The sequence below is a fragment of the Muscardinus avellanarius genome (genome assembly GCF_963383645.1).
Source record: "Muscardinus avellanarius genome assembly, chromosome: 8".
NCBI classification, from domain to species: domain Eukaryota; kingdom Metazoa; phylum Chordata; class Mammalia; order Rodentia; family Gliridae; genus Muscardinus; species Muscardinus avellanarius.
In genome coordinates, this window is record NC_137794.1 from 95,910,257 (window position 1) to 95,934,933 (window position 24,677).

General features: G+C 37.0%; 1 protein-coding gene across 1 annotated transcript in view; it reads left to right on the forward strand.

The window, feature by feature from the left end:
• Window positions 1–192: 192 nt before the first annotated feature.
• The window catches only part of PEX3 (peroxisomal biogenesis factor 3), a gene marked incomplete at both ends in the record, with an annotated part of 35,526 nt that continues 11,041 nt past the window's right edge, over window positions 193–24,677 (forward strand). The window contains 9 exons of the mRNA XM_080700308.1: window positions 193–265; window positions 7,254–7,385; window positions 12,993–13,074; window positions 16,293–16,336; window positions 18,771–18,895; window positions 19,200–19,266; window positions 19,711–19,765; window positions 20,309–20,477; window positions 22,063–22,133. Coding sequence (XP_080556434.1) covers window positions 193–265; window positions 7,254–7,385; window positions 12,993–13,074; window positions 16,293–16,336; window positions 18,771–18,895; window positions 19,200–19,266; window positions 19,711–19,765; window positions 20,309–20,477; window positions 22,063–22,133 — 818 coding nt within the window. The remainder of the gene's footprint in view (window positions 266–7,253; window positions 7,386–12,992; window positions 13,075–16,292; window positions 16,337–18,770; window positions 18,896–19,199; window positions 19,267–19,710; window positions 19,766–20,308; window positions 20,478–22,062; window positions 22,134–24,677) is intronic.

Consider the following 24,677-nt stretch of genomic DNA (forward strand, 5'->3'; position numbering starts at 1 on the left):
GCGCAGCTGCTCTGCTGTAGTCCACGCCCCCTGCCCGCGCCAGTGACAGCCTCTGCGGAAAGTAGCCTTGTGCGATTTCTGGGGAGCTCGGAGCGAGGCTCCCGCGGGGTCGTCCGCCCCGGCGAGGAAGAAACGGTTTCCTGGTGAACCAGCCCCTCACCCCTAGGCAGCCCACACCCCCGAGGCCTGAAGATGCTGAGATCTATGTGGAATTTTCTGAAACGTCACAAAAAGAAATGCATCTTCCTGGGCACGGTCCTTGGAGGTGGGTGACAGCGTGCTTGCAAAGGGACATGGGGAGAAAGGAGCGGAAGAGAGGTGACTTTTTTCTAAAACAAGGAGAGGCCTGGTGAGTCGGTCCAGGATTTATAGGATTCGTTCAACCGTCGGATGAGGACTGGGGTGGCAAACCTCCAAGGTTCTTTCCATCTGTCCGCTCTCTGTGTCCTTTGCCCTGTTACTGCTTCTGTGTTTTTTTTACCCCCCTAGGGGCCTTGGGGAACCTACCACAATTAAGTTTCTGTTGGAAAGCACCACTCTAATTTTCTTCTTTGCTTCCTGTGAGATTCTTATTTCTTCTTGGCACTCTCAGTATTTTTTTTAGTTTCACCCTTCATAGGAGTTTTATAATATTCTAAAGGAATGCTCAAGCCTGCACTTTGGGTGGTGTTTAAAGTTAACTGAAAAACAGAGCTTGGCACTGAAGGACTGGAAAATATATACTAGAAGAAGAAAAATCCGTGTTTTAGCTCTGGTTCTACCATCTTAGAATACAGCAACAAAATGCTTAGGATTAGGATGCTGTACAATCTTCTCAGGATTGTCAGGGTTGGAGCCATTGCCTTTCTAGCTGACATAACTGAGGTCACCTGCTGAGGGTCGATTTAGAAACAAATAAGATGAAACTTTCCCCTTTCCTGATGACACTCCTGTAATATCATGCAGGGATTTGAAGGTGAGAAGAAAAAACCTGTTGAGTTATATATAAAGGAAATCTAGAGATGATTATTTTAGAACCTGAGTTTTTGAAAATTAGTATTAGTATTAGTATTATTATCTTCATGCTTTGGTTACAGAAATACCTACAAGAACAAAAGTTTCCCAACCTTGGGTGCTTTTTTCTTACTATCTGATTATATTGTGTTAGCCCCAAACTATTTGAAATTAAAAGTACCATTAGAATCAACAATTCAGATTTGATGATTCTTACAAGTTTAAGATAGTGTCACTAATAAGGCAAGGATTGTGTTCTGCCTGTGTCCGAGGCTTAGTACAAATTGATAATATGTATGTATTATGTACATTTTAGTCACCTTTGAGAAATCCTTTATAAATAAAATGTACCTTATGATACCTTTATCCTTTGGTATCTAAAGTGCCAAGACTCCCTGATGATCCCTTCAAGGGCTGCAGCACTGTCAGTCAGGCTTGGCTTTTTTTTTTTCTGGGACAAATCTCTCCCTAGACCATTGATGTGTTGGACAGCTTCTGTTTTTCTTATGATTGGTGGCTTATTGTATATAAACTTTTGGGAGGAGGCTTTCCCTCTCCCACTGAGCCACTGAACGAAAGCTGCCGCCTAATTACCTAACCAGTGTTGATGCAGACTCTTTCTTTTATTGGTTCTCCTACTACCCTGGAAACCGGGATTATTGGTTTTTTTTAGTTGATATTGCTGAGCTTCCCGCTAACATTTCCCAAGCTCTTCTATCTAAGTTTACTGATAAAGAATTATTTTACTTCATTCGTGGGGAGCTGCTGGGTTGTTGTGGTCTATTCCCAACCCGCCATCCTCCTGTTGCCCAAGAGAATATTTAAGTATTTATTAATTTAAAATAATAACTCTTCACATATTAGCACACATAACACATTTCCAAAAAAATAATAAGAGTGGCACTGCTAATATCTTTAACATTTGGTTTAACTCAAGAAAGCTGGATTCTCACATCTCTTTCTGTGTTCTGTCTGTTATGATACCACACATCATGTACCCTCTAGGGTCCTCAACTATACACTTATAAGAGAACAATAATGAAAAAGGCATATAACATATTGGTATTATTATCATACAGTAGCTCTGACCTTACAAATCCCCTGACTCTTAAACCTCCAGGAGTAGCCAGGCCATTGTTTGAGAACTGCTGCACTAGAAAAGATATTGCAGAAGCAGAAGAAACTAGATCATATTACATATGAATTCTTATATATGAATGAATATATATAGGCTTGCTGGTTTTTAAAAGGCACAGAAAATTGATGTATGGTTTATATCTTAAACTTTGTTATTTCTGGCCTTTTCTGTTTTTCGTTTGTTTGTTTTTTGCAGTTCTGGGGATTGAACCAAGGGGAATTCTACCTCTGAGCACACACCCAGCCCTATTTCTTTTATTCTTTATTTTGAAACAGGGCCTCACCGAGTTGCACATGGCCTCACTAAGTATCTGAGGCTGGCCCTGAAACTGATCCTCCTGACTCAGCCTCCCAAGTATTGGGATTACAAGCGTGTGCCACCATGCCCGGCTCCAGTTTTTTAATTCATTCCCCCTTTTTTTTTTCAGCAAAGGTTTTAATGAGAGTACGTGCCTACTCTTGTTGTATTGGGCTCTGAAAATATGAAGAAATAATACATGGTTCCCAACGTTAAGGAACTCAGGGTGCAGTCTGGGAAGTAGAAATTGAAATAAACAGAAGTAGTACAATGATAGAATTAATGTACAAAACGGAGCAGGGTTAATGGAAGCATAGGGGAGAGGAAGTGTGTTGATGTCTGAAACACTTCTTAGAGGAAGAAGTTCTAAACTGAGTTAAATGGTAAAGCTAGCAGAGGAGAATGGGACACAGGAGAAAGGAAGTGTTCAAGAGGTTCAGAAATATTGCTTTTGATGAATCAGAGTATACTGTAGCTAAGCAAATAAGGAGTGGTAGATTAATTTAGTTGGATGCAAATCGTGAAGCACTTTCTAAGGAAAGCTATTCTAAGGAAAGCTATTATGCTATTCTAAATAATGTGGATGCTATTCTGCGTGTTGATCCTTTTCAGACTCTAGAATGAATAAAAATTACTTAACGAACTTAATAAAAATGTAGGATCCTTTCCTCCTGATTCACATTCTTCAGGCATGGAGTGCAGTTCAAGAATCCTTAAATCACTTGGTAAATACTTAGAGAGTTCCCAGTGTGTGCCAGTAAGAGTTTACAAACGAGAAGAGCAGGAAGCTATGGATAGCTCAGTTCAAGAATATTAATTCAGCGTCTAGAAGAACATCGTGGTAAAAGAGTTATAGAAAATAGCAAATTAAGAAATTGTTTCAGAAACAGAGTCAGAATAACAGGATTTGGGGATCTCTTGAGTAGTAGTATTGAGAACAATATTAATAGAATATATTCAAGCTGTTATTGAAATGTTTAAACTGGTAAAAATAGTTGCATTGTAGGAATTTTTTTATTCAAGGAAAGAGATGGTTTTTTTTTTTTTGTTGTTGTTGTTTGTTTGTTTGTTTGTTTGTTTTTTGGTGGTACTGGGGATGGAACCCTTCTACCTCCAGGCCACACTCTAAGGCCTATTTTATATTTTTATTTTTTATTAGGAAACAGGGTCTCTTAAGCCAGCGCGGCTGGCTTCGAACCTGCGCCATCCTCCTATCTCTGCCTCCCAAGCATGAGGATTACAAGCGTGCACCACCACGCCCGATGAAAGAGATGGTTTTTAAATAATTGGATTGTGGAAAGGCTAAGATACTTCACTTTACTAGTCATGTTCTCAAAGAGAACCTCAAAACATTTTATACTTATTTTTAAGGTTAGTTTAGTAAATGCTTTCATTACTCATAAAGTAAGTTATGGCTACAGAAGGAAATTTAAAGCTCACATAATTCTAGTCTTTCATTTTATAGAAAAAGAAATTTAGATCCAAAGGGAGAAAGGGGCCTGCTCAAGTCATCTAACTAGTTGGCTCCAGAGCCATCTGTCTTCAAGGCCAGATTTCCTATTGCCATCCAAGTGTATACAGAATCCTGAGTTCCATATTTTAGATAATGAATTCTCTCTTCTCATTTTTATTTGTCTAGGGAAATAAGTCTTACAAAATCACAATTTATGAATTTTTGTTATGGGAGCCAGAGTGAACTTTGTATGGGAACTTCAGTGCTAACTAAACAAAAACAATGAATTTGGGTCTTTAGCCTAATTCCATGTATTAGTTTTCTAGGGATGCCATAACAAAATACTATAAACTGGGTAGCTTAAGTAACAAAAATTTATTATCTTTACAGTTTTAAAGGTTAGTAGTCCACGATCAAGGTTTGGGCAGTTTTGTTCCTTCTGTGTAATGTTCAAGATTTGTACCAAGCTTCTCTCCTTAGCTTGTAGATGGTCATCTCATCGCTTTGTTTGCATATTGTCTTCCCTCTGCATGTGTCTGTGTTCAAATGTCCTCCTCTTATAAGGACAACAGTCATGTTAGTTTAAGGCCGACTCTGATTACCTATGTAATGACCAAACAAGATCACATTCCAAAGTACTGGGGCTACAACATATAAATTTGTTGGGGAGAATGGGAGTGGGCACAGTTAATTTTGTAACATTTTATTTTCTTTTTAACATTAATTAGAATAGACTACACTTATCCTAATTTTTTTTTATCAGATTTTTAAAGAATCTGATGGAACAGGTAGATATTCTTCTAAGGAAAACACATAACAGTCAAATTTACCATTTCAGAAAAATTCTTAGCTATGCAAAATCATTTTACAATAACTTTTAGTTTCACTCAAAACTAGTTCTGTCATAATTGCCCATCAGAGGCTTTCTTTGTGAAATATATGTCAGTTTCTTCATTCTTTTGGTATTCTTTTTTGTTTTGGTTTGGTTTGTTTTTTTGTTTTGTTTCGTTTTGTTTTTGGTGGTACTGGGGTTCCTGCCCTTCTACCTCTGGGCTACACTCCCAGACCTATTTTTATTTTTGGAAATGGGTTCTCTTAAGCCAGCGTGGCTGGCTTCAAACCTGTGCGATCCTCCTGTCTCTGCCTCCCAAGCGCGGGGATTATAAGCGTGTGCCACCAAACCCGGCTCATTCTTTTGGTATTCTGACACTTTGTCAATTTATTTAGTATGGATTATAGGAAAAGTAGCCCTGGAGCCCCTTAGACGAACGTTTATGTGTTTTAAGCATAATTATAATACATTTACATGTGTACAAATGTAGCAACACCAGTCATACTTCGTTCTAATTATTTTAGCACATACTCTCACTGAATATAAAGACTGTATAAAGAATAAATAAAACATATAACATCTCAGTTCACCTAGAACATCTGTATTAGTGAAAATTATTTAGCATATGTATTAACTTTGCAGTTTCTAGAGCTCTAGTTCTTCCTCATTTGTGACAAACAGAGCAAATCTAATTTTCTAGGTTGTACGTAATTCTTAAGTTCTTTGTGGTAGACATTGACTGCCACAGAGAGTTGGAGATAGGTGAGGATTATTCCCCTATGACCTCCCTGCCAGGTTGTAACAAAACCAGATTCTGGCACATATAAAAACGTTTTAGCAAGCAAAGGTTAAAAAGTAACACAACCTGTTCTATAATCTCAATGAATTCTGTCCTTCTTTGGCACCATGACAACAACATGTATAGAAGATTTACCCAAAACTAATGCAACAGTATTTTAGCCATTGGATTCAGTTGGCCATCTGCTCAGCTCATTTGCCCAAGATAGATTCTCTGAATCCCAGGCTACGCCATTTCTAAGAGGGAAGGTTGCTAGATTGATATATTCAAGCACATATAAATATTAGTAAATGTTTTAGCCGGTCCATTGTCCTGAATATTGCTAACCTTTGAAAACTTATTTCTGGTTCCAGTGTACTAATTTACAAAATATTTGGTGCTGATCAGTGATAAAGGTTAATTGATGCACTTAAGCCTTAGAGTGTTTCTTTTGATCAAATGCTAACTGAACACTGGTGTGTTCACATTGCAATTAGGAAAACTGACTATCCCCACCCCAGCATAGACCAACTTGTACACATTCATATCTTATACTATCTATGCTGAAATATGTTAAATTACAGACTACAATATACCACCTAAGTTTCTATACTGTAGTATAACTAGTACATTCATTTTCTCCCATTTTACAATTAAGTTACTAGTTTTCAGAAGGTCTAAATTTTAGTCTATCTGGGGTTCCTGGAAGCCCTTCTACCTCCGGGCTACACTCCCAGACCTCTTTTTACATTTTTATATTTGGAAACAGGGTCTCCTAAGCCAGCGCGCGCGGCTGGCTTCGAACCTGCGCGATCATCCTGTCTCTGCCTCCCAAGCGCGGGGATTACAAGCGTGCGCCACCACGCCCGGCTAGAGATTTTTCTAACACATGAATGGATAAATAAATGTCTGCTTGATTACCTATGTTTCATTCTTCCTTTTCAAATATTTTAGCCAGGCGTGGTGGTGCATGCTTGTATTCCCAGCATTTGGGAGGCTGAGATGGGAGGATTGTGGTTCAAGGAGAGCCTCAGCTCTTATTGAGGCCCTTTGCAACTTAGTGAGACCCTGTTTCAAAATAAAGAATTAAAAAAAAAAATAGGGTTGGGAATGTGGCTCGAAGGTAGAATGCCTGTGAGTTCCATCCCCAGTACTGCAAAAATAAATTATCTTGCAGTTTAAAAATAATTATGCATTCATTGTAAAAAAAAATACATAAATTAGGGAGAAGCAAGCAGAAGAGGGAAAGTATCACATAATATCCCACCACTCAGCAATGACCGCTCTTTATTATGTGTTTGAAATTAAAACCCATCTCTTTTTCTTTGAATCTACTTCATGAAAAAATAAAATCTCTGGGATGTTACATTATTGGCTAACATTATAACATAGATGTTTCCTTGAGTCATTAACTATTTAGCAATGTGGTTTTTAATAGCTGCATAAAATTCCATTTTGTGGATAGATCATAATTTATTTAAATAATACCCTAATGCTGGACATTTGCAATGTCTCCATTTATCTATTAAGGCATTACCAGACTTTCTAGATTTAATTCCTTTCTGTTTCTCATGTGCCCATCATTTCCTCTGTCATTAGCCGTTAAAATGTTAATCTATTTGGTTCAGTTTTATAAGTTTTTTAAAGTTGCAATACTTAGTTTTTGTTTAATATAAGCCTCATCATTGGATAAAACACATTTAAAACACTGGGATTTTAGTACTCTAATTAACATACTATCTTATTTGAAAAATGATTTTAGGAGTGTATATCCTGGGGAAATATGGACAGAAGAAAATCAGAGAAATACAAGAAAGGGAGGCTGCAGAATATATTGCCCAAGCACGGCGACAATATCATTTTGAAAGTAATCAGAGAACTTGCAATATGACAGGTAAGGCAAAGAGCAATGTGTACTCACATGGAGTTTCTTGTTGATTTGTATTAATTTACATATTTCCTAGAGCAACTTTAGAGGAAAAGGCGAAGAAAGAATGACAAATCTAGCAAGTATTTGCATTAACTTAAATATATAACTTTAACATTAATTTTTAAAATCAATGTAAGTATTTTACAAATATTTACATTACACATATTTGAAATCAATGTAAATGTTTGTTAATTTAATTTCTTCATGTAGCAAATGCTTCCAATTCCCAGCACTGAGGAAGCAGAGAGTAAACAATAAAAATTTAAAAATCTCTGCCAGGCGTGGTGGTGCACGCTTGTCATCCCAGCATTTGGGAGGCTGAGACAGGAGGGTCGTGGTTCGTGGCCAGCCTCAGCTACTTAGCGAGGCCCTTTGCAACTCAGTGAGGCCCTGTTTCAAAAATAAAGAATAAAAAATCAGGCTGCAGGTATAATTTGGAGGTAGAATGCCCCTGGGTTTCATCCCCAGTACCACAAAAAATATATATTAAAACGAAAAAATCTCTGACCTTTGGGGTTTTTATTGTAGTGAGAAAAAAAGATGATACACATCAAATAAATGATGTTGGGCAATGATGGCTGCCATAAGAAGAATAAAGCTGTGTGAGGAATGAAGAGAGGCAGGCCAAGACAGGAACATCATCTTAGCTTCGAGGCCAGTGCACGGTACCTCAGTGAGACCCTGTGTCAAAAAATAAATAAATAAATAAATAAAGGGATCAGGGCTCAGTGGAAGGATGTTTCTGAGTTCAATCATCAGAGCTGCAAAAGAGAGAGAGAGAGAGAGAGAGAGAGAGAGAGAGAGAGAGAGAGAGAGAGAATGAGAATATATCAGACCTCTTTGAAGAGGTGACATCTGAGGAGAAACCAAACAGTTCAGTAAAGGGAACCATGCAAACGCCTGCCTTGAGGACAGCCCTGAGACATTCAAGAAACAGCAGAGGCCATGTAGCTTGGAGAAGCATAAGAAATGGATGAGTGGTAGGAAACAGAGGCAGGCCTGATCCTTGGGGCCTTAGAGGTCACAGTCAAGAGGCCTGAGCTTGTTAAACTAAACAGGAGGCAACTACAGACCTGTAAGTCTTCACAATAACGCATCTCAATCAATGTGAAGTAATGGTAATAATTTAACCTCTGGAGCTAGAAACACTGGGAGAATGCCAAAACAAAATCAGCTGCTCACACTTAAAGACTAAGGTACTATGTTTTAACCGGCATAACTCCTTGAAAAATTAGTTCTCTCTTTTTTCATTGTTTAAAGCTTAATCTTTCCTCTAACATTTAAGAACAACTAAATTACAAAGAGATTATAAAGGCAAGTTCTCCTTCTTAACTTTAAAAGTAGATTTTTTTCCGGCGTTGGAAGGACTTTGTTGTTAGCTCACTTGCCTCATTGTACAGATAAAGAGGCTGAGATCAAGAAATAGATGAGATATGCAGAGTTACAGCTTGAGTATGAACTCTAATATTTGAAGTAATTATACTCAGAAAAACATCTCCATTCTGTAAAGCAAAGAGTGATCAGAAATACTGTCTATAGTGACAACTCTGGTTTGCACAGTAAGAGCTCAGGCAGGATAAGGCAGATCTGCTCCCATTTCCTGTTGATATTTTCTGTGTGTCTTTGATCCAGTCTAAATCTCAGGTCTCTCCTCTACAAAGTGAACATTGTAAAACCCACTTCAGAAATGTTTTGTTGAGAGCATGACAAAATAATGCATGCTAAGTGCTTGACAGGTAATACTCAATAAATGACAGCTTTTTCAAGCATGGTTCTTTAACAAGCAACATTCTGTATAGTGGTGCTACAGAGGTCATTTTAATGAATTTTTAGAGAATAGGAATGGTCCTTTAAAGATTATTACTCAGATTTGCAGAAAATAGAATAAGGTAGCTCCTGTATAGTCTCAAAATACAACTCCGTTTGAGGAGGACCCTTATTCCAATTTTGGACTTGAGGAACCAAATTCTAATATTGGACTAGATATGTGAGGCTTTTTTCTGGGGAAAATACCTACAAAGAATAAAGGGGAGGGGGCTGGTGTTGGCAAGAAAGCCTGTAGACTACAATGCTGGTCTGACCCTTAGGAAAGGAATGAAGAAGGAAGGCGGATGAGGCAAGAAGAATCTGTTTTAAGAGAGTCTGGTGGGCCACTGGGAGCCTACAAGCCTAGGATACCTGGTGGAGGAATCCCCACCTGAGCACTGTCATTGGCTAGGAGCAGTGCAGAATAGGAATGGATCAAGCGAGCCGCTAGCTGGGGTTGTTGATTAACTGCTGCTCCCAACAGAAGATGGGGCTGACACATGTTCATGGCCGTCATGACCGCAGATGAACAAATAGTTGACTGTATGCAGTTAAAAATAACAGTGGTGATCATTAGGAGGCAAAATACAAGTTCACTGAAAAACGTGGCAAACTGGCTTTCAGTATGCATTGATAACAGGGCTGCAAATAATATGACTAAATTTCTGTCCTTTCAGTTGGACATCTGTAGTGGATATAATAGAAAAATGTAATACTTAACAATAAATAGAACTAATTTTCTCACCCAAAAAGGTGATACTACCTTGAAAAATGACAACTGATGAAATGTTTCTGTGCTTGGCCCTTTGACTTTACCTCCTTCATGGTTTTACTGATGAGGTTTACACATGACATGAGGCTTCTATGTGTAGCTGACCTCACAAATGAAGTTTCAGGATACAAAACAGTCTTACTGCACTTAGGTGCTAGACTGGGATAAGTGAATAGCCAGGTGTGGCTCTGGCCTGAAATCCCAGCACTGGGAAGGCTGAGACAGAAGGATCATGGGTTTGAGGCCATCACACAATAACTTAGTGAGCTCCTACTTCAAAATAAAAATAAAAAGGTCTGTGAGCATAGCTAGTAATAGAATGTACTGGGGTTTAAAACTTAGTACTAAGAAATAAAAAAACCTCTGTGGTACAGATAAAGAATTATCTTGCTAAATTGGGAATTCTGCTAAGCATAAACTTATGAACAAATACTATGTTGTGACTTCTTAAAAAAGTGTCACATAAGGAGACATATAAGGATAATAACCAGAGCTATCACATACAGAGCATTTCCATGAGCACAGAATCACTATTTCCAGTGTATTATATGTTTCAATTAATCCTATGATAATCCTGTAAGGTAGATCTTATATCGTCCTCATTTTACAGATGAGGGACCCGAGGCACAGAGACATTAAATGACTTGCTCAGCAACACCCAGTAGAAGACTGGTGAAGGATTGGCCTATGATTTGTGGTTGGGCTGGGAATATTTAGTGTGGAGATCAGCTGGCTAAAGGAAGACTTGAATAATGTATTCAATTATATACAGCAATGTATTTGTTCAATATTGATACAGATGTCAGGGAAAGAATGGACTTGTCTTTGAATAGGCTGAAGTGAAAAGTAGTAACTTTAAAAAAAATTTTTTAAGTAGTAATTTTTTTTTTTATTTATTTATTTATTTTTTTTGGTGGTACTGGGGTTCCTGGAAGCCCTTCTACCTCCGGGCTACACTCCCAGACCTATTTTTACATTTTCATTTTGGAAACAGGGTCTCCTAAACCAGCGCGCGCGGCTGGCTTCGAACCTGCGCGATCCTCCTGTCTCCGCCTCCCAAGCGCGGGGATTACAAGCGTGCGCCACCACGCCCGGCTTTAAGTAGTAATTTAAAAAAAAATTGTAGCCAAACCGGGTGTGGTGCCACACACTTGTAATCCCGGCGCTTGGGAGTGTGAGACAGGAGGATCCATCGCACAGGTTCGAAGCAAGCCTCAGCTGTCTAGTGAGGCTCTCAGCAACTTAGTGAGACCCTTTTTCCAAAATAAAATATAAAATAAGTCTGAGAGTGTAGCCCGGGGGTAGAAAGCCCTTCCATCCCAATACCGCAAAAAAAAAAAAAAAAAAAAAAAAAAGACTATGCCACACTTGTAATCCCCGCGCTTGAAGGACAGAGACAGGAGGATCCCGCAGTTTCGAAGTCAGCCTCAAAATACCCTGTTTCCAAATAAAAAATATAAAAATAGGCCTGAGAGTGTAGCCCAGAGGTAGAAGGGTTCCATCCGCAGTACCACCGAAAAAAGAAAGAAAGAAAGTTGCAAAAGGCCTCACTAAGTAGCTGAGGCAGTCTGCAAATCTCAATCCTTCTATCTCAGCCTCCCAAGTACTGGATGGAATTACAAGTGTGCACCACCACGCCCGGCTTTCAGACCCAATTTTAAAAAATATTTTTTCATATGCATTTGTTTGAATTTACAGATACAGAGAAACTGATACAGCAAGACAACTATATTGTACTTAAGGTAGACTTATATGCCAAATACACTTAGAGATAAGCTTTTATGTTGGTTCTGGGCTGTTACTTTAGATAATGGTCTAAATAATGTAGGAAATTTAAACATGCAGCTTGAGTAAATAAGCCAAAATTACAAAAAAATGCTCCATTGAAATAATTTTTGACTAGAGTAAAATCTGAATTTTCTATAGAAAATAATATGGATTTTATAACAATGTCATACCTAGTCAAGAAATAAAAATCACATATTAAAGCGTGTCCTTTTAGAATGTGGTATTAATGATCTCTTGATGTTTTTGCATCTTATTATTAAGTGTTGAAATTAATTTTAATTTATATCTGTGCATGTGTCCAGCATTTCTTATACCATAGATACACAAAGTAACTTTCTATGAATTACATGCAAACTTTTTTCCATAGAGTAAGGTATCTTATTTTATGTTCACATTTTTACTGGGGAAATAAGCACACAATAACCACTATCCAAACCAAACTGTCACAGCACCTAATTCCTACCCTAATGCACTTTTCTCTGTTATAAAACTTGCTGCTTTGTAGTATTTAGTAAATAACCTTTTTCAAAAATTAGAAATAAAATATGAAGTAAAAAGTATAACTAAATGTAAGTCTTGGTTTTGATCATTTTCATTTTATTGGAAAAAACATTTATTGTAAAACAAAAAGGTGGAAAGTATAGAATAAAATAAAGTACAAGAGCCGGGCGTGGTGGCGCACGCTTGTAATCCCCGTGCTTGGGAGGCAGAGACAGGAGGATCGCGCAGATTCGAAGCCAGCCGTGCGCGCTGGCTTAGGAGACCCTGTTTCCAAATAAAAATGTAAAAATAGGTCTGGGAGTGTAGCCCAGAGGTAGAAGGGCTTCCAGGAACCCCAGTACCACCAAAAAATAAAATAAAATAAAATAAAATAAAATAAAATAAATGAAGTACAGGCGTTTTCTATAAGCCATAGTCCAAAGACTACCACTGTTGACATCTGGGAATAATTCCTTCTGTAATTTCTCCAGTGTATATTTATTTACATTGCTCTGATGCTAGCATATGTATAATTTTATTCAGTTAACATAAGTGATTTATTAGCACATAATAGTTTTATATTGTTAATAATTAGAATTCTCTAGCCTTGACATTCCTTCTGAACTCTTGTTAGTTGCTAGTCTTATCACATATCCTAAAACAGTTTGCATTTCCCAGTGGGAGTTGTGATGTCATTGTGACCTTACGTTCTTTTTGTGTCACAGTGCTGTCCATGCTTCCAACCCTGAGAGAGGCCTTAATGCAGCAGCTCAATTCTGAGAGCCTTACGGCTCTGCTGAAAAACAGGTAAGTGCAATGTGCAGGATTTTGTTGAGCTGCACTTAAAGTTTATAGAATGAACAGAAATATTTTTCAGAAGTCTTTGTTTCCATGTTTTTTGTTAAAGCTTATAATATATAGGCTCAGAAAAATTAAATAACTATAAAATTGAATCCATATTTTATTTTGCTCATTTATTTATGCTCTCTACCTCATTATTTATGCACATAATTTAGGGCAATAATATTTGTATGCATTGTTTTTTCATATAAATAGATTTTGCATAATTTGGGTGTTTTTCAGAAATTTAATTATTGAGTGCTTATGAAATGTATTTCTGCACTAGATTTTGTGAAGCAAACAAAACTTATATTTAATATTATGCTTCCTGAAGTGTTTACAGTATAATAGATAAAGCATGTTAAATACATTGTAAATAAAGCTCATGAATTTACATTATAAATTTCTAACAAAATTAAGTACAAATATAATTGATATTTCCTTAATACTGCATGAAGCACTTTCACATATGTGACCTCAGGTATGGAACGGAGTGTGTCTAGGGGTATTACACATTATTATGGTTCTGTGTTAGTTTGAGAAGACTTCCAGAAGGAAATAGGTTCTTTTTAATGAGCAAAATTTAACAAATTATGTAAAAATTAACTAAAAGTTGGATCATCAGGGAGAAGACTTAAACTTTGGGGAGTATCTTTCCATATATCACTGTCCATTTGCAAACAGCTCTATGTACTTTTGCATAAGTAGAATTATATAATCTTTTTTATTATTAGCACCTTTTTGTCATCTAAATTTTTTTGGCTTAACCCCATGGTGTGTGTGTGTGTGTGTGTGTGTGTGTGTGTGTGTGTGTGTGTGTGAGAGAGAGAGAGAGAGAGAGAGAGAGAGACAGACAGACAGACAGACAGACAGAAAGACAGACAGACAGACAGACAGACAGACAGACAGACAGACAGACAGACACTGGGGATGGAATTCATGGACATTCTACCTCCAAGCTATACCTCCAGGGTAACAGGGTCTCACTAGGCTGAGGCTGGCCTCGAACCTGTCTTTGCCTCCCAAGTACTGGCATTATAAGTATGCACCACCACCGTGCCAGCTCTTTAAGACTGCTTTTATATTAGTATTCAGTCAATTCTAACCTCATATAAACCTATCAAGCAAGTTAACACTCTCTTTAAACTAATTTGACAAAACAATCAGAAATACATGACCAAATAACTTATTTTGTAAGTTTCATAATAGCAAATAAACATGCTGCTTTTAATATTTGGCATTCTTATTAAAGATTGAATTATATCCACACAGTATAGCCACAAGAGTCCTATACTTCAGATTAAAATATATTTTTAAAAAGATGACTATCCATATACTACTGTGGAGTAATCCCCAGAATATATTGCTATATTATTTCCTTTAAGTAAAGAAGAATTTTATAGTATGCTTCCATTTATTTAAGAGCAGATATGAATATATTGAAAATATATATTTGCTTCTATAAAGTAAAACAGTGGAAAATTAAAGCATTATTTTAATAATCACCTATGAATAAGGGAAAGAACAAAGGGGGATAGGAACATACTTTTTTGAATATACTATGCTGTATAAATTCTATTTTGTAACTATATGAATATTTTTACATAATTATAAAGCTATACTTAATGTTTAAAAAGCAGTATCTAAGTACTGATAATAAAATAAACTGACTATATCTAGTTGGTGATATAGCCAAAAAATAGAAACTATGCAAGTGACTTTAAAAAAGAATTTTGACTTTATATCCTTCATGGAATATATACTCCTCTGACACACAGAATTGAAAAAAACAAAAATTTCAAACGTTTTTAATCCCGCTATTTTTAAGGTTACTGTGCATTAAGTGAGGGGTGAGGCAAATAATAATTATATTGGCTTCACTGATTTCTAATGTGGGCAAATGTAAGATCTATGAAATTAAGTTAAAAACCCTGTGGTCCTAATTTCAAATTAGAAATATCAGCATGAATTTATGATACATGGAAATAAATATACACATATTTGCTAGCTTTATTAGCCTCTTGTTTTTATAACAAAATACCTGAGATAAATTACATATAAATGAAAGCTTTCTTTTGGCTCATGGATTTGGAGGTTCCAGTCCAAGGTCAAGCAGATCCACTGCATTGGCCTCTGGTGGAGAGCACCAGGTGAAGTATACTATTCACTTCAGGGCCATGAATCAAAAAGAGTAACACTGGAATGAACAGGGTCCCCAAGTCCCCATCTAGTACATGCTCCTAATGACCACAAGACCTCCCACTAAACTTCTTCTCATAAAGATTCAGACACCTCCTGGTAGTTCCACCCTGGGAACTAAAGCCTTTAGTACATGGACCCCTGGGGGAATAAGTTAGTAGACATATGCAGGAGCCATGAGCATCCTTAATCAAAGGTTGTAGTCTCTACTTACCATTTCCCACCATAAAGAACCAGGACTCAAAGAGAAATGGATAATTTCAAGTCTACAGCAAGAAGTTTTGTACAAGATGAACTTAGAATAACTCTGGTCAGAAACCAAGGAAGCTATCAAAGACTAATGAAGTCATATCAGAAAGGTTCAAGAGCTAACCTAAGTAGCCCTCCAGTGGTCAAAGGTGGGAATTTAAATTTCAATAGGGATAATAACTGCAGTGCATTACATATCAAATATATGTGAATTCATTTTTGGTTTTGGTAGTAGCAGGGATTGAAATCAAGAATTTTCTACAACTGAGTTACACCCCAGCCCTTTTATTTTTTATTTTAAAATAGGGTCTAGGAATCCTCCTGTCTCAACCTCCCAAGTACTAAGATTACATGTATTTGCCAAGACGCCAGCTCAAATTAACACGTTTATAATGATTCTTTAAAATAAATAAATAAAAACCTTACCTTTGAAGGATTACAGAATCTATGTCATTATAAATATAAATAAGGGAAGAAAATAAACATGTTTCCTTTATGATTTTTGGCACATTGTGCATATATACAGAAAGAGAGAAAAAACTAGAAGACTATACCAGTGGAAGTGGTGGTTGTCATTGGTTTTTAGAATTGTAATTGTTTTTTTACTATATTTTGGGACTTTTTTAATCTTCAGTTACCTGTACTGTTTTAAGCTTAAAATTATAAATTAAGATCTTTAAAAGTTAAAATTTTCTATTTACCTAGATTATTGTTTTTCAAATCTTTTTTTCTTTTAGGCCTTCAAACAAACTAGAAATCTGGGAGGACCTGAAGATAATAAGTAAGCTTACATATTTTGTGTGGCAGCATATCCTTAAGCTATTTATAAAGGAAAATTTTTGTACCGTATTACATGAATGGCCCTTTTTAACAGCCTCATAGAGTTGTCAGGACTAAATAATACTAAGAAAACAGAGAAGGATGTAAGGGCGATCTGGCTGCGACATCTGTCACCCCATTGATCTCCAGGGTTGATTCGGCTGATCTGGCAGGTTGGGTGGGTGTCCCCTTCCTCCCTCACCGCTCCATGTGCATTCCTCCGGAAGCTGCGCGCTCGGTTGAAGAGGACGACCTTCCCCGAATAGAGGAGGACCGGTCTTCCGCCAAGGGTATACAAGTAGCTGCACTCCCCTGCTAGAACCTCCAAACAAGCTCTCAAGGTCCATCTGTAGGAGAACGTAGGGTAGTCAAGCTTCCAAGACTCCAGACACATCCAAATGAGGCGCTGCACGTGGCAGTCTGCCTTTCTTTAAAAAAAAAAAAAAAAAGGAAGAAAGAAAGAAAGAAAAGAAAACAGAGAAATGTCTGACCATAGAAAGTACTCAGTGAACGTTAGTGGTGGTGGTGGTGATGGTGGCGGTGGTATTATTGCTGTTCTTCTAATAATGATATGAAAAATTGTCCTAAACTGCACATGGCTATGTTGGGAACTGTTACCTTGTGTGTGTGCTTATTACTATATAGAATATTGGGTTCCATCGTGGCAAATTCATACATGTACATAACATAACTCTTACCAATTTCATTTCCTAGCACCTCCCCTTTCTCTCTCCTCCTCCCTTCCCCTGACCACCACTTCTGTCTTATTGATCTCCCTTTTGTTTTCATGGGATCCTTTTTTCCGTTTTCACTCTGATCTTCAATGTATAAGAAATATCTTTGACATTTCTGCGCCTGGCTTACTTTACTCAACATAATCTTCTCCAGTTCCATCCATTTTCTTGAAAATGATGTTACTCTGTTTTTCTTGATGTCTGAATAAAACTCCATTGTGTGTGTGTGTGTGTGTGTGTGTGTGTGTGTGTGTGTGTGTTTATAGCACATTTTTTTTATCCATTAATCTGTTGACAGATACCTAGGCTAGTTCTATAACTTGGCTATTGTGCATTGTGCTGCTGTAAACACGGGTATCCATGCATCTTTAGAGTATCCTAACTTTAATTTTTTATTTATAGGAGGAGTTTATAGCTTTTACTTCCCATTTAAACTGATATTATATATAAATACCTTTCTTGGCTTGTAATATTGGCCCTTAACTGGTGGCTGATTTGTGTATTCTAGTCCATTAAGTGGCTTCAGGTTTGACCAGATAAAACAGTTCCATTCCGAGTGTCATGAAACCTCTAGTCTGATTGGAACTAATTTACATTACTACCAACAGTATATAAGATGGGGGTTGTAGAGATGGATAATCTTAACATTGTATTTTAAAGGACATTTTAACTTTACCTTAGATAGTAACTTTACTTTGATATTGTATGCAAACACTCATTAATGTTAAAACTTTAAAACAAAGAGCTTTCCAGAATCTGTGTATCTGCCTATGCCTCAAAACATTATACTAGCAATTATTCCTGTTTTCCCACCCATTCAACTAACCCTAACCCAACTTAATGATATGTAAGCCTTGCCTATTTAAAAAAATACATTTAAACGTTCTAGTATCCTGTATTTCCTTTCAGCTCTTGCAGACTTTCACATTCTCTGTGACCAAAGATTTCTGCATTCCATTTCTTCACTCCCACTCTTTGACCCAGTACAGCCTGGCTTCCATTTCTGTACATTCCATGTTGCCAAGTTCACTTGGACATCGTTCCCTGGCAAGGCCTCTTGGCAGCCATTAGGCAGTTTAACTTGCCTTTTCCTAGCCCTTCCTGCAGTTCTTCCCCTGGCTTCTCCTCTTTTACCTGCCACCCAGGGCTAAAGTTCTTCCCAGCTTAGCCCACTCAGCTGAGTGTTCTGAGGCTGTGGCCCTTAGCGTCTCCCAGTCTTTCCTTTCTTTCCTAAGCATATGGCATAGAACTCTGTCACAACAGATTATATATAAATTATTCTAAACAAATTGTGGGGAGGTAGATTAAGTATGAAATATTTTAAATTTATATTCTTTTATCCTAATATAGTTTCAATTTTTTTTAAGTGGTACTGGGGTTCCTGGAAGCCCTTCTACCTCCGGGCTACACTCCCAGACCTATTTTTTTAATATACTTTTTATTTGGAAACAGGGTCTCTTTAAGCTAGCGTGGCTGGCTTTGAACCTGCGTGATCCTCCTGTCTCTACCTCCCAAGCACAGGGATTACAAGTGTGCGCCACCACGCCTGGCACAAATTTATTTTTTAAAGTCATGAAAAAGTAGTCATAGAGATGGCTCATGATCTTAGACATTTGTTGGTGTTATACTGACAATACCAGAGGGTCTCTTTTCTCTCTGCAGGTTTCACAAGAAGCATTGTAGCTGTATACAGTACTTGTATGCTGGTTGTTCTTTTGCGAGTGCAGTTAAACATAATTGGCGGATATATTTACCTGGATAATGCAGCAGTCGGCAAAAATGGCACTGTGAGTTTAATAGATTTAAGTACATGTTGCCCTTTCTTTCAAGAGAGTTAAATTTGAACTGAATATTACTTACTTGGATAACAATTCCTATGAAATAAGCACCTTTATATTTCATGAGATTATGAACTTTTGGCATTATTGTTATTTTTCACATTTTGAAAATAGACTCTTAAATAGACATTAAAGAATACCAGTTTTTCTATCATTTCAGATCCTTAAACTTTTGGTTCAAGTTATATCAAAAACACTTCTTATTTATTAATAAAAAACTTAAATAATTTAATCTCATTTTTATTTTGTACAGACAGTTCTTGCTCCCCCAGATGTACAGCAGCAATATTTATCAAGCATTCAACACCTCCTTGGAGATGGTAAGATTCTAATTTGTGACCTGTAATTTCAGTACACTTGTTTGTATTATTGGGGAATTTCTGTTGGTGCACTGTATCATGCATCTTGATGTAGTTCAGGGTGGTACAGGCATCTCTGCACACAGCACTCATTGAGCCTTCCCCGGTTCTCACCCACTCCCTGTCCCTCCCCAGCTTCCCCTGCTCAGTGTGTTTGTGTATGCATGTCATGTCCATTGAGGTGTTTTCCCCCTCAAGTCTTCCTGCCCACTCCTGTCTCCCCCAGCCAGGCCCCCTCCTTCACTCCACTAGGGCTTCTCCTTTGTCAGGAGTCCCTCCTGTGTCCCAGTTTCTCCCTAGCTTCTGCATATGAGGGAGAACATCTGACCTTTCACTTCTTGTGACTAATCTACTGAAGAATTCTTAAAGTGGCTAAGACTTTTAATTGTGTTTTTCCTTTAATAGGCCTGACAGAGTTGATCACTGTCATTAAACAAGCTGTACAGAATATTTTGGGAAGGTAAGGCATTTATCTCTGCCTTTTCTGACTTCCTGTTTTTGAAGAATAAAAGAAAAATTAGAACTGTCCTAGTGAAGCAAGTAACTTGACAAAGGGTGGTTTGTGAAGTTCTTTGTAATCTAACAGAGACGCCAACCCTGAGCATTGTATTATAGAACCCTTTTCCTCATCAATATCAACCTTTTGATATTGAAAGATAGTTTTAATATTCCACTTTTTATTGATTGCCAAACAAATCAGAAATATTTGGGTCATGAGATAAAAAGCTGTCTTTAAAATCTGCCTCTAAGGTTTTATCTCCCACTTTTTTATTATCTATAATTACCGTAGTAATCTTCTTATGAAATCTGTAGGAAGATTTTTCTTGGCTCTGTATTTTAGCCCTTAACTGATGGCTGATTTCTTAATCCATTCTAGCTCATTCTGCAATTTCAGGTTTGACCAGATTAAACAGGATTTCCATAGTAGCCTGTTAAGAGCAAGTATGTATAAGATATGTCACATAGTTTCAATTTATCCCAATTCTCTTTTCTCTATTTCTAGTGTTTCTCTTAAACATTCTTTGTCCCTTTTGGACTTGGAGCAAAAAGTAAAAGAAATCAGAACTCTTGTTGAGCAGCATAAATCTTCTTCTTGGATTAATAAAGATGGATCCAAATCTTTATTATGCCATTATATGATGCCAGATGAAGAAACTCCATTAGCAGTTCAGGTGCCTAATTTATAACCAATTTAACCAAACCAGTTATTCTGTATTTTCTTAATTTGTTACTATCTCTTGAAATTTAGGTTTTGAATATCTTTCAAAGTGATTAAAAGACATATTTTAATATTTAAATAAAATGTCATTAATTTAGAAAACAAACTGTAAATTTGCTGATTTCTAGTTAGAACCCTTTGTAATTTTTAGATACTCAACATATTTTTAGAGTAATGGTTATAAGACAGATGCTGTGATATATGCTCAGATACGAACATGCTCATTCCACTTGGGGAACCCAGAAGACAAATTCAGTTAGTGCAGCTACAGCTATCTGTAAAAAGTCAAGTAGCAGAACCTAGAGCAAGATCATGCTGAGGCAAGATCATGAAGGGTTTCATATGCCAGGATGAGAGTCTGAGCTTCAATTTGTAGACAGAGAAACTTAAATTTTAATGAGGCTGGTATCGCACTAAAATATGCTTTTAAAAATACATAAGAGTAGGAGGAAAATAACCTAAAGGAAGATGTAGTCATGCAGTTGATAAAACAAAGCCTAATTGTAGCATTATCAACTGTAGTATTGCTACACATTGATATATGGTGAGCAGTTAGGTCAATTATTTATTGGTTAAGGACAATAAAACTATCAAAGGTTGCAGGTCATGTAGCTCATTTTTAGATTAGGAGCTTTATATGTGTAAGATAGATTAAACCCACTTTGCAATTGGAGGAAGAATAATAACTGAGAGAAGGCTCTGAGCGGAGAGGCCTCAGTGCATACATCAGCATGACAGCCCCGTAAACTAGAATGCCATGTGTTCGTTGCCTGTAGGTTCCCTTCACCTACAGACTCCAGAGATGACCTCTTTGTATGCTGAGGGACCCAAATTCATGAATAGGCAAAAAATAAATAAGTAAAAATAAATAATGTAACAACCCATTTAAGGGAGTCCTGTGATTTTTAAAGAGTAGAGGCTAAACTGAATGTGGAAGGCAGATGGGATGGCATTAATGAAATGAAGCCAGAGAGAATCTACTTACAAAGTAATGTTTCAACAGGATGCAGTAAGAAAATTGTAAAAGCTTTGTGGATCTATAAAACAATCTCCAAATTTAAAAATTCAGTAGTAGAATTAATAAAAATGATTCAAATAGATAAAGGGAGGAATGATGGACCAAACTATACTCAGTTGAATTAAACCTGAAACTGATTGAAAGGACACAGAGTCTCAGATGAGAGGGATTAAATGACACACACACATCCTGATAAAATATCTTAATGATAAAAGACAGGAAAAAAGGAAGAAAAAACCCAGACTTCTGCAATCTCAAAGCCTATTTTTTCTTTCTCTGTATATGCTAGAAATCCATCCAATAAAGGCCATATAAACAAAGATCTTACAGAACATACTTTGACTCATGTTTTAAACACCACTTACCTGTGCATAGAAACCTTCATGGGTTTCTTGAGTTAGCCTTTTTTTTATCTTTGACTTTTAGATTTCCTGAACTCTTTAGTTTGTGAATGTGATTAGTTTCCTCATGGCTTTGTGCTAGATATGAAATCCTAAAGTGTGGCATTTTAATTTTTCAGGCTTGTGGGCTTTCTTCCAGAGATATCACCACTATTAAACTCCTCAATGAAACTAGAGACATGTTGGAAAGGTATGTACCACATGTAACAGGGAAAAAATCTGCTTATATTTTGGATTTACTTAAGACCATTTTTTAGCTTTTTATGTACAAACCTATTCAACATAATTTTATGTTAAAAACAAAATTTTTTTTGGTACTGGAGTTCCTGGAAGCCCTTCTACCTCCGGGCTACACTCCCAGACCTATTTTTACATTTTTATTTGGAAACAGGGTCTCCTAAGCCAGCGCGCTTGGCTGGCTTCGAACCTGCGCGATCCTCCTGTCTCTGCCTCCTAAGTGTGGGGATTACAAGCGTGCGCCACCACGCCCAGCTAAAAACAAAATTTTGAATCTATTTTCCTGCCTATAGATAGGATATCCTACCTAAATTAGAGGAAAGCAGAGATTTTCAAAACTATACCTACTTTGCCTACTTACTTCCTTAGACTGTACATCCTGGTATAGTGATTGAGAACCTGGAAGGTAGTATATGTATTTTGAAAAATTCTCTCCAGCCAGGGTAATTCTGATCTACTTCAGATTTACTAGTAAATGTTAAACAGCCAGCTCTCCCCCCCCCAAAAAAAAAGTGAAGTAAAAGCACCAGAAACTAGAATTACGTCCTCCGCAGAGCAGACTGTCAGCTTCAAGTTAATGAGAAGTTGGGGAGGTGAGAAGAATTACTCTTGCAAGTCAGCACTAGCCATCATCAGCTGGCCCTGAAGTGTGTGTACATGCCTGCAGTTGCTGTGTATACTCACACTTTTTTATCCCTTTTAAGAACTACTTGCTCACTCTACATCTGTTAGTGTGGACTATAATGTTCCTAAAAACCTAATAAAAAAAATTACCTCTTCCCTAAATTGAGTAGTACTATTCCAGATCATCCAAAAGAGAGCCAAAGTATTAAAAACGAAAAAGGCACCAGACTACATCCGAAAACCACATGACCTAGAGACCTTGGCTCAGCCACTTAGACTCTTGCAGTGATTTTATCAATATAAGTCGTGAATAGTAGCACCTGTCCTGCCCACTTTAGTGATAAAAAAAAGTATCATGGTCACTGGGCGTGGTGGTGCACGCTTGTAATCCCTGCTCTTAGGAGACTGAGACAGGAGGATCGCACAGGTTCTAAGCCAGCAACAGCTACTTAGGCTCTTAGCAACTTAGTAAGACCCTGTTTCCAGATAAAGTATAAAATAGGTCTGGGAGTATAGCCTGGAGGTAGAAAGCCTCTGGGTTCCACCCCCAGTACCACCAAAAACATATATAAAAATATCATGGTCTATTTTATATAAAAGATATTGTATGCCCCCTTGGGATAAATTAAGTGTATATTTTCTAGTTCCATTTTTTATAAAATGATATCCCCTTCTTATAATAACTTTTCATGATCATGAAAATCAGCACGTTTAGGTTGACTAAGGTGTGAATCTACTGTCTGAATTCACTATGTTATAGACCAGTTTTTTTCACAGTAGCCATCACTACATTTTTTATTATTCACGTTTTCACCAAATCACTCCATGAAGTTCTACAAATGATTATCAGTGATTTTTTGCCAAATCCAAGGCACTTGTAATGTTTATCTTACTTGACCTTTCTCTGGTAAAGACCTTTGGCTTGACCTTTTCACTGTCACTCAATCCTTCAAGTTCTTTTGAACCACGGTTTCCATGACAGTGTAACATTCTACTTTCTTCTAACACTTGAATCATTTCTTCTTAGTTTCTTCCTTTAAACATTATTGTTTCCCAGTATTTGTTCTTATTTCATTTTCAGTTGCCCCGGGCACTTATATGGACTCCCGTTGCTTTAATTACTATCTGTATGCAAATGATTCCCAAATTTACAGAGCTAGTCCTCCACTGTGGGTGATTCTGGTAAACATTTAACAACCAGTCTGGATTAAGATTTTACATGTCAACAACAGGACTAATTTGTTCATTCATTTGTTTAAGTATCTCATTGAATTATTTATTCATCAAATTTTTCTTGGCCATCTTTGGTATATTAGGTACTGTTTCAAATGCTAGAACTTAAGCTCTCCAGAACTTTTAGTTGTATAAAAAAATTATAAAATTAATAAATTTAATGCCAAGTTTTATGACTCCATTTACAAAATACAAGCTGGCTAAGAGCCTAAAAAGTAACCGGGGATGCTATTTGTTAGGTTGGTCATAAGAGGACTCTCTGAGGATATGTCGCTTGAGCAGAATTGAATCTACATGAATATGAATCTTATAATCAGAGAATATAGTCAGAGACAGAAGGATAGGTGCAGATATTCTTATGTTTAGATTGTTCAGGAAACAGGGAGGCTGGTGTTGCTGGAGCACAGTGAACGAGAAGAGTGATAGGGAAATGGAGCTGAAGAAATAGGCAGGGCCTAGCATATGTTGGAACTCATAATCTATAACAAGGCATGTGTCTGTGTGGTATTTGTGATCTGTTTATATATTATCATTAATATTTAACTTTAGAAGCTCATTTTAATTTATACATATACATGTCTTCAGTTCTTAAAACAAGTGTAGAGCCATATAGTAACTCCTACAAAATAAGTAAACTTTA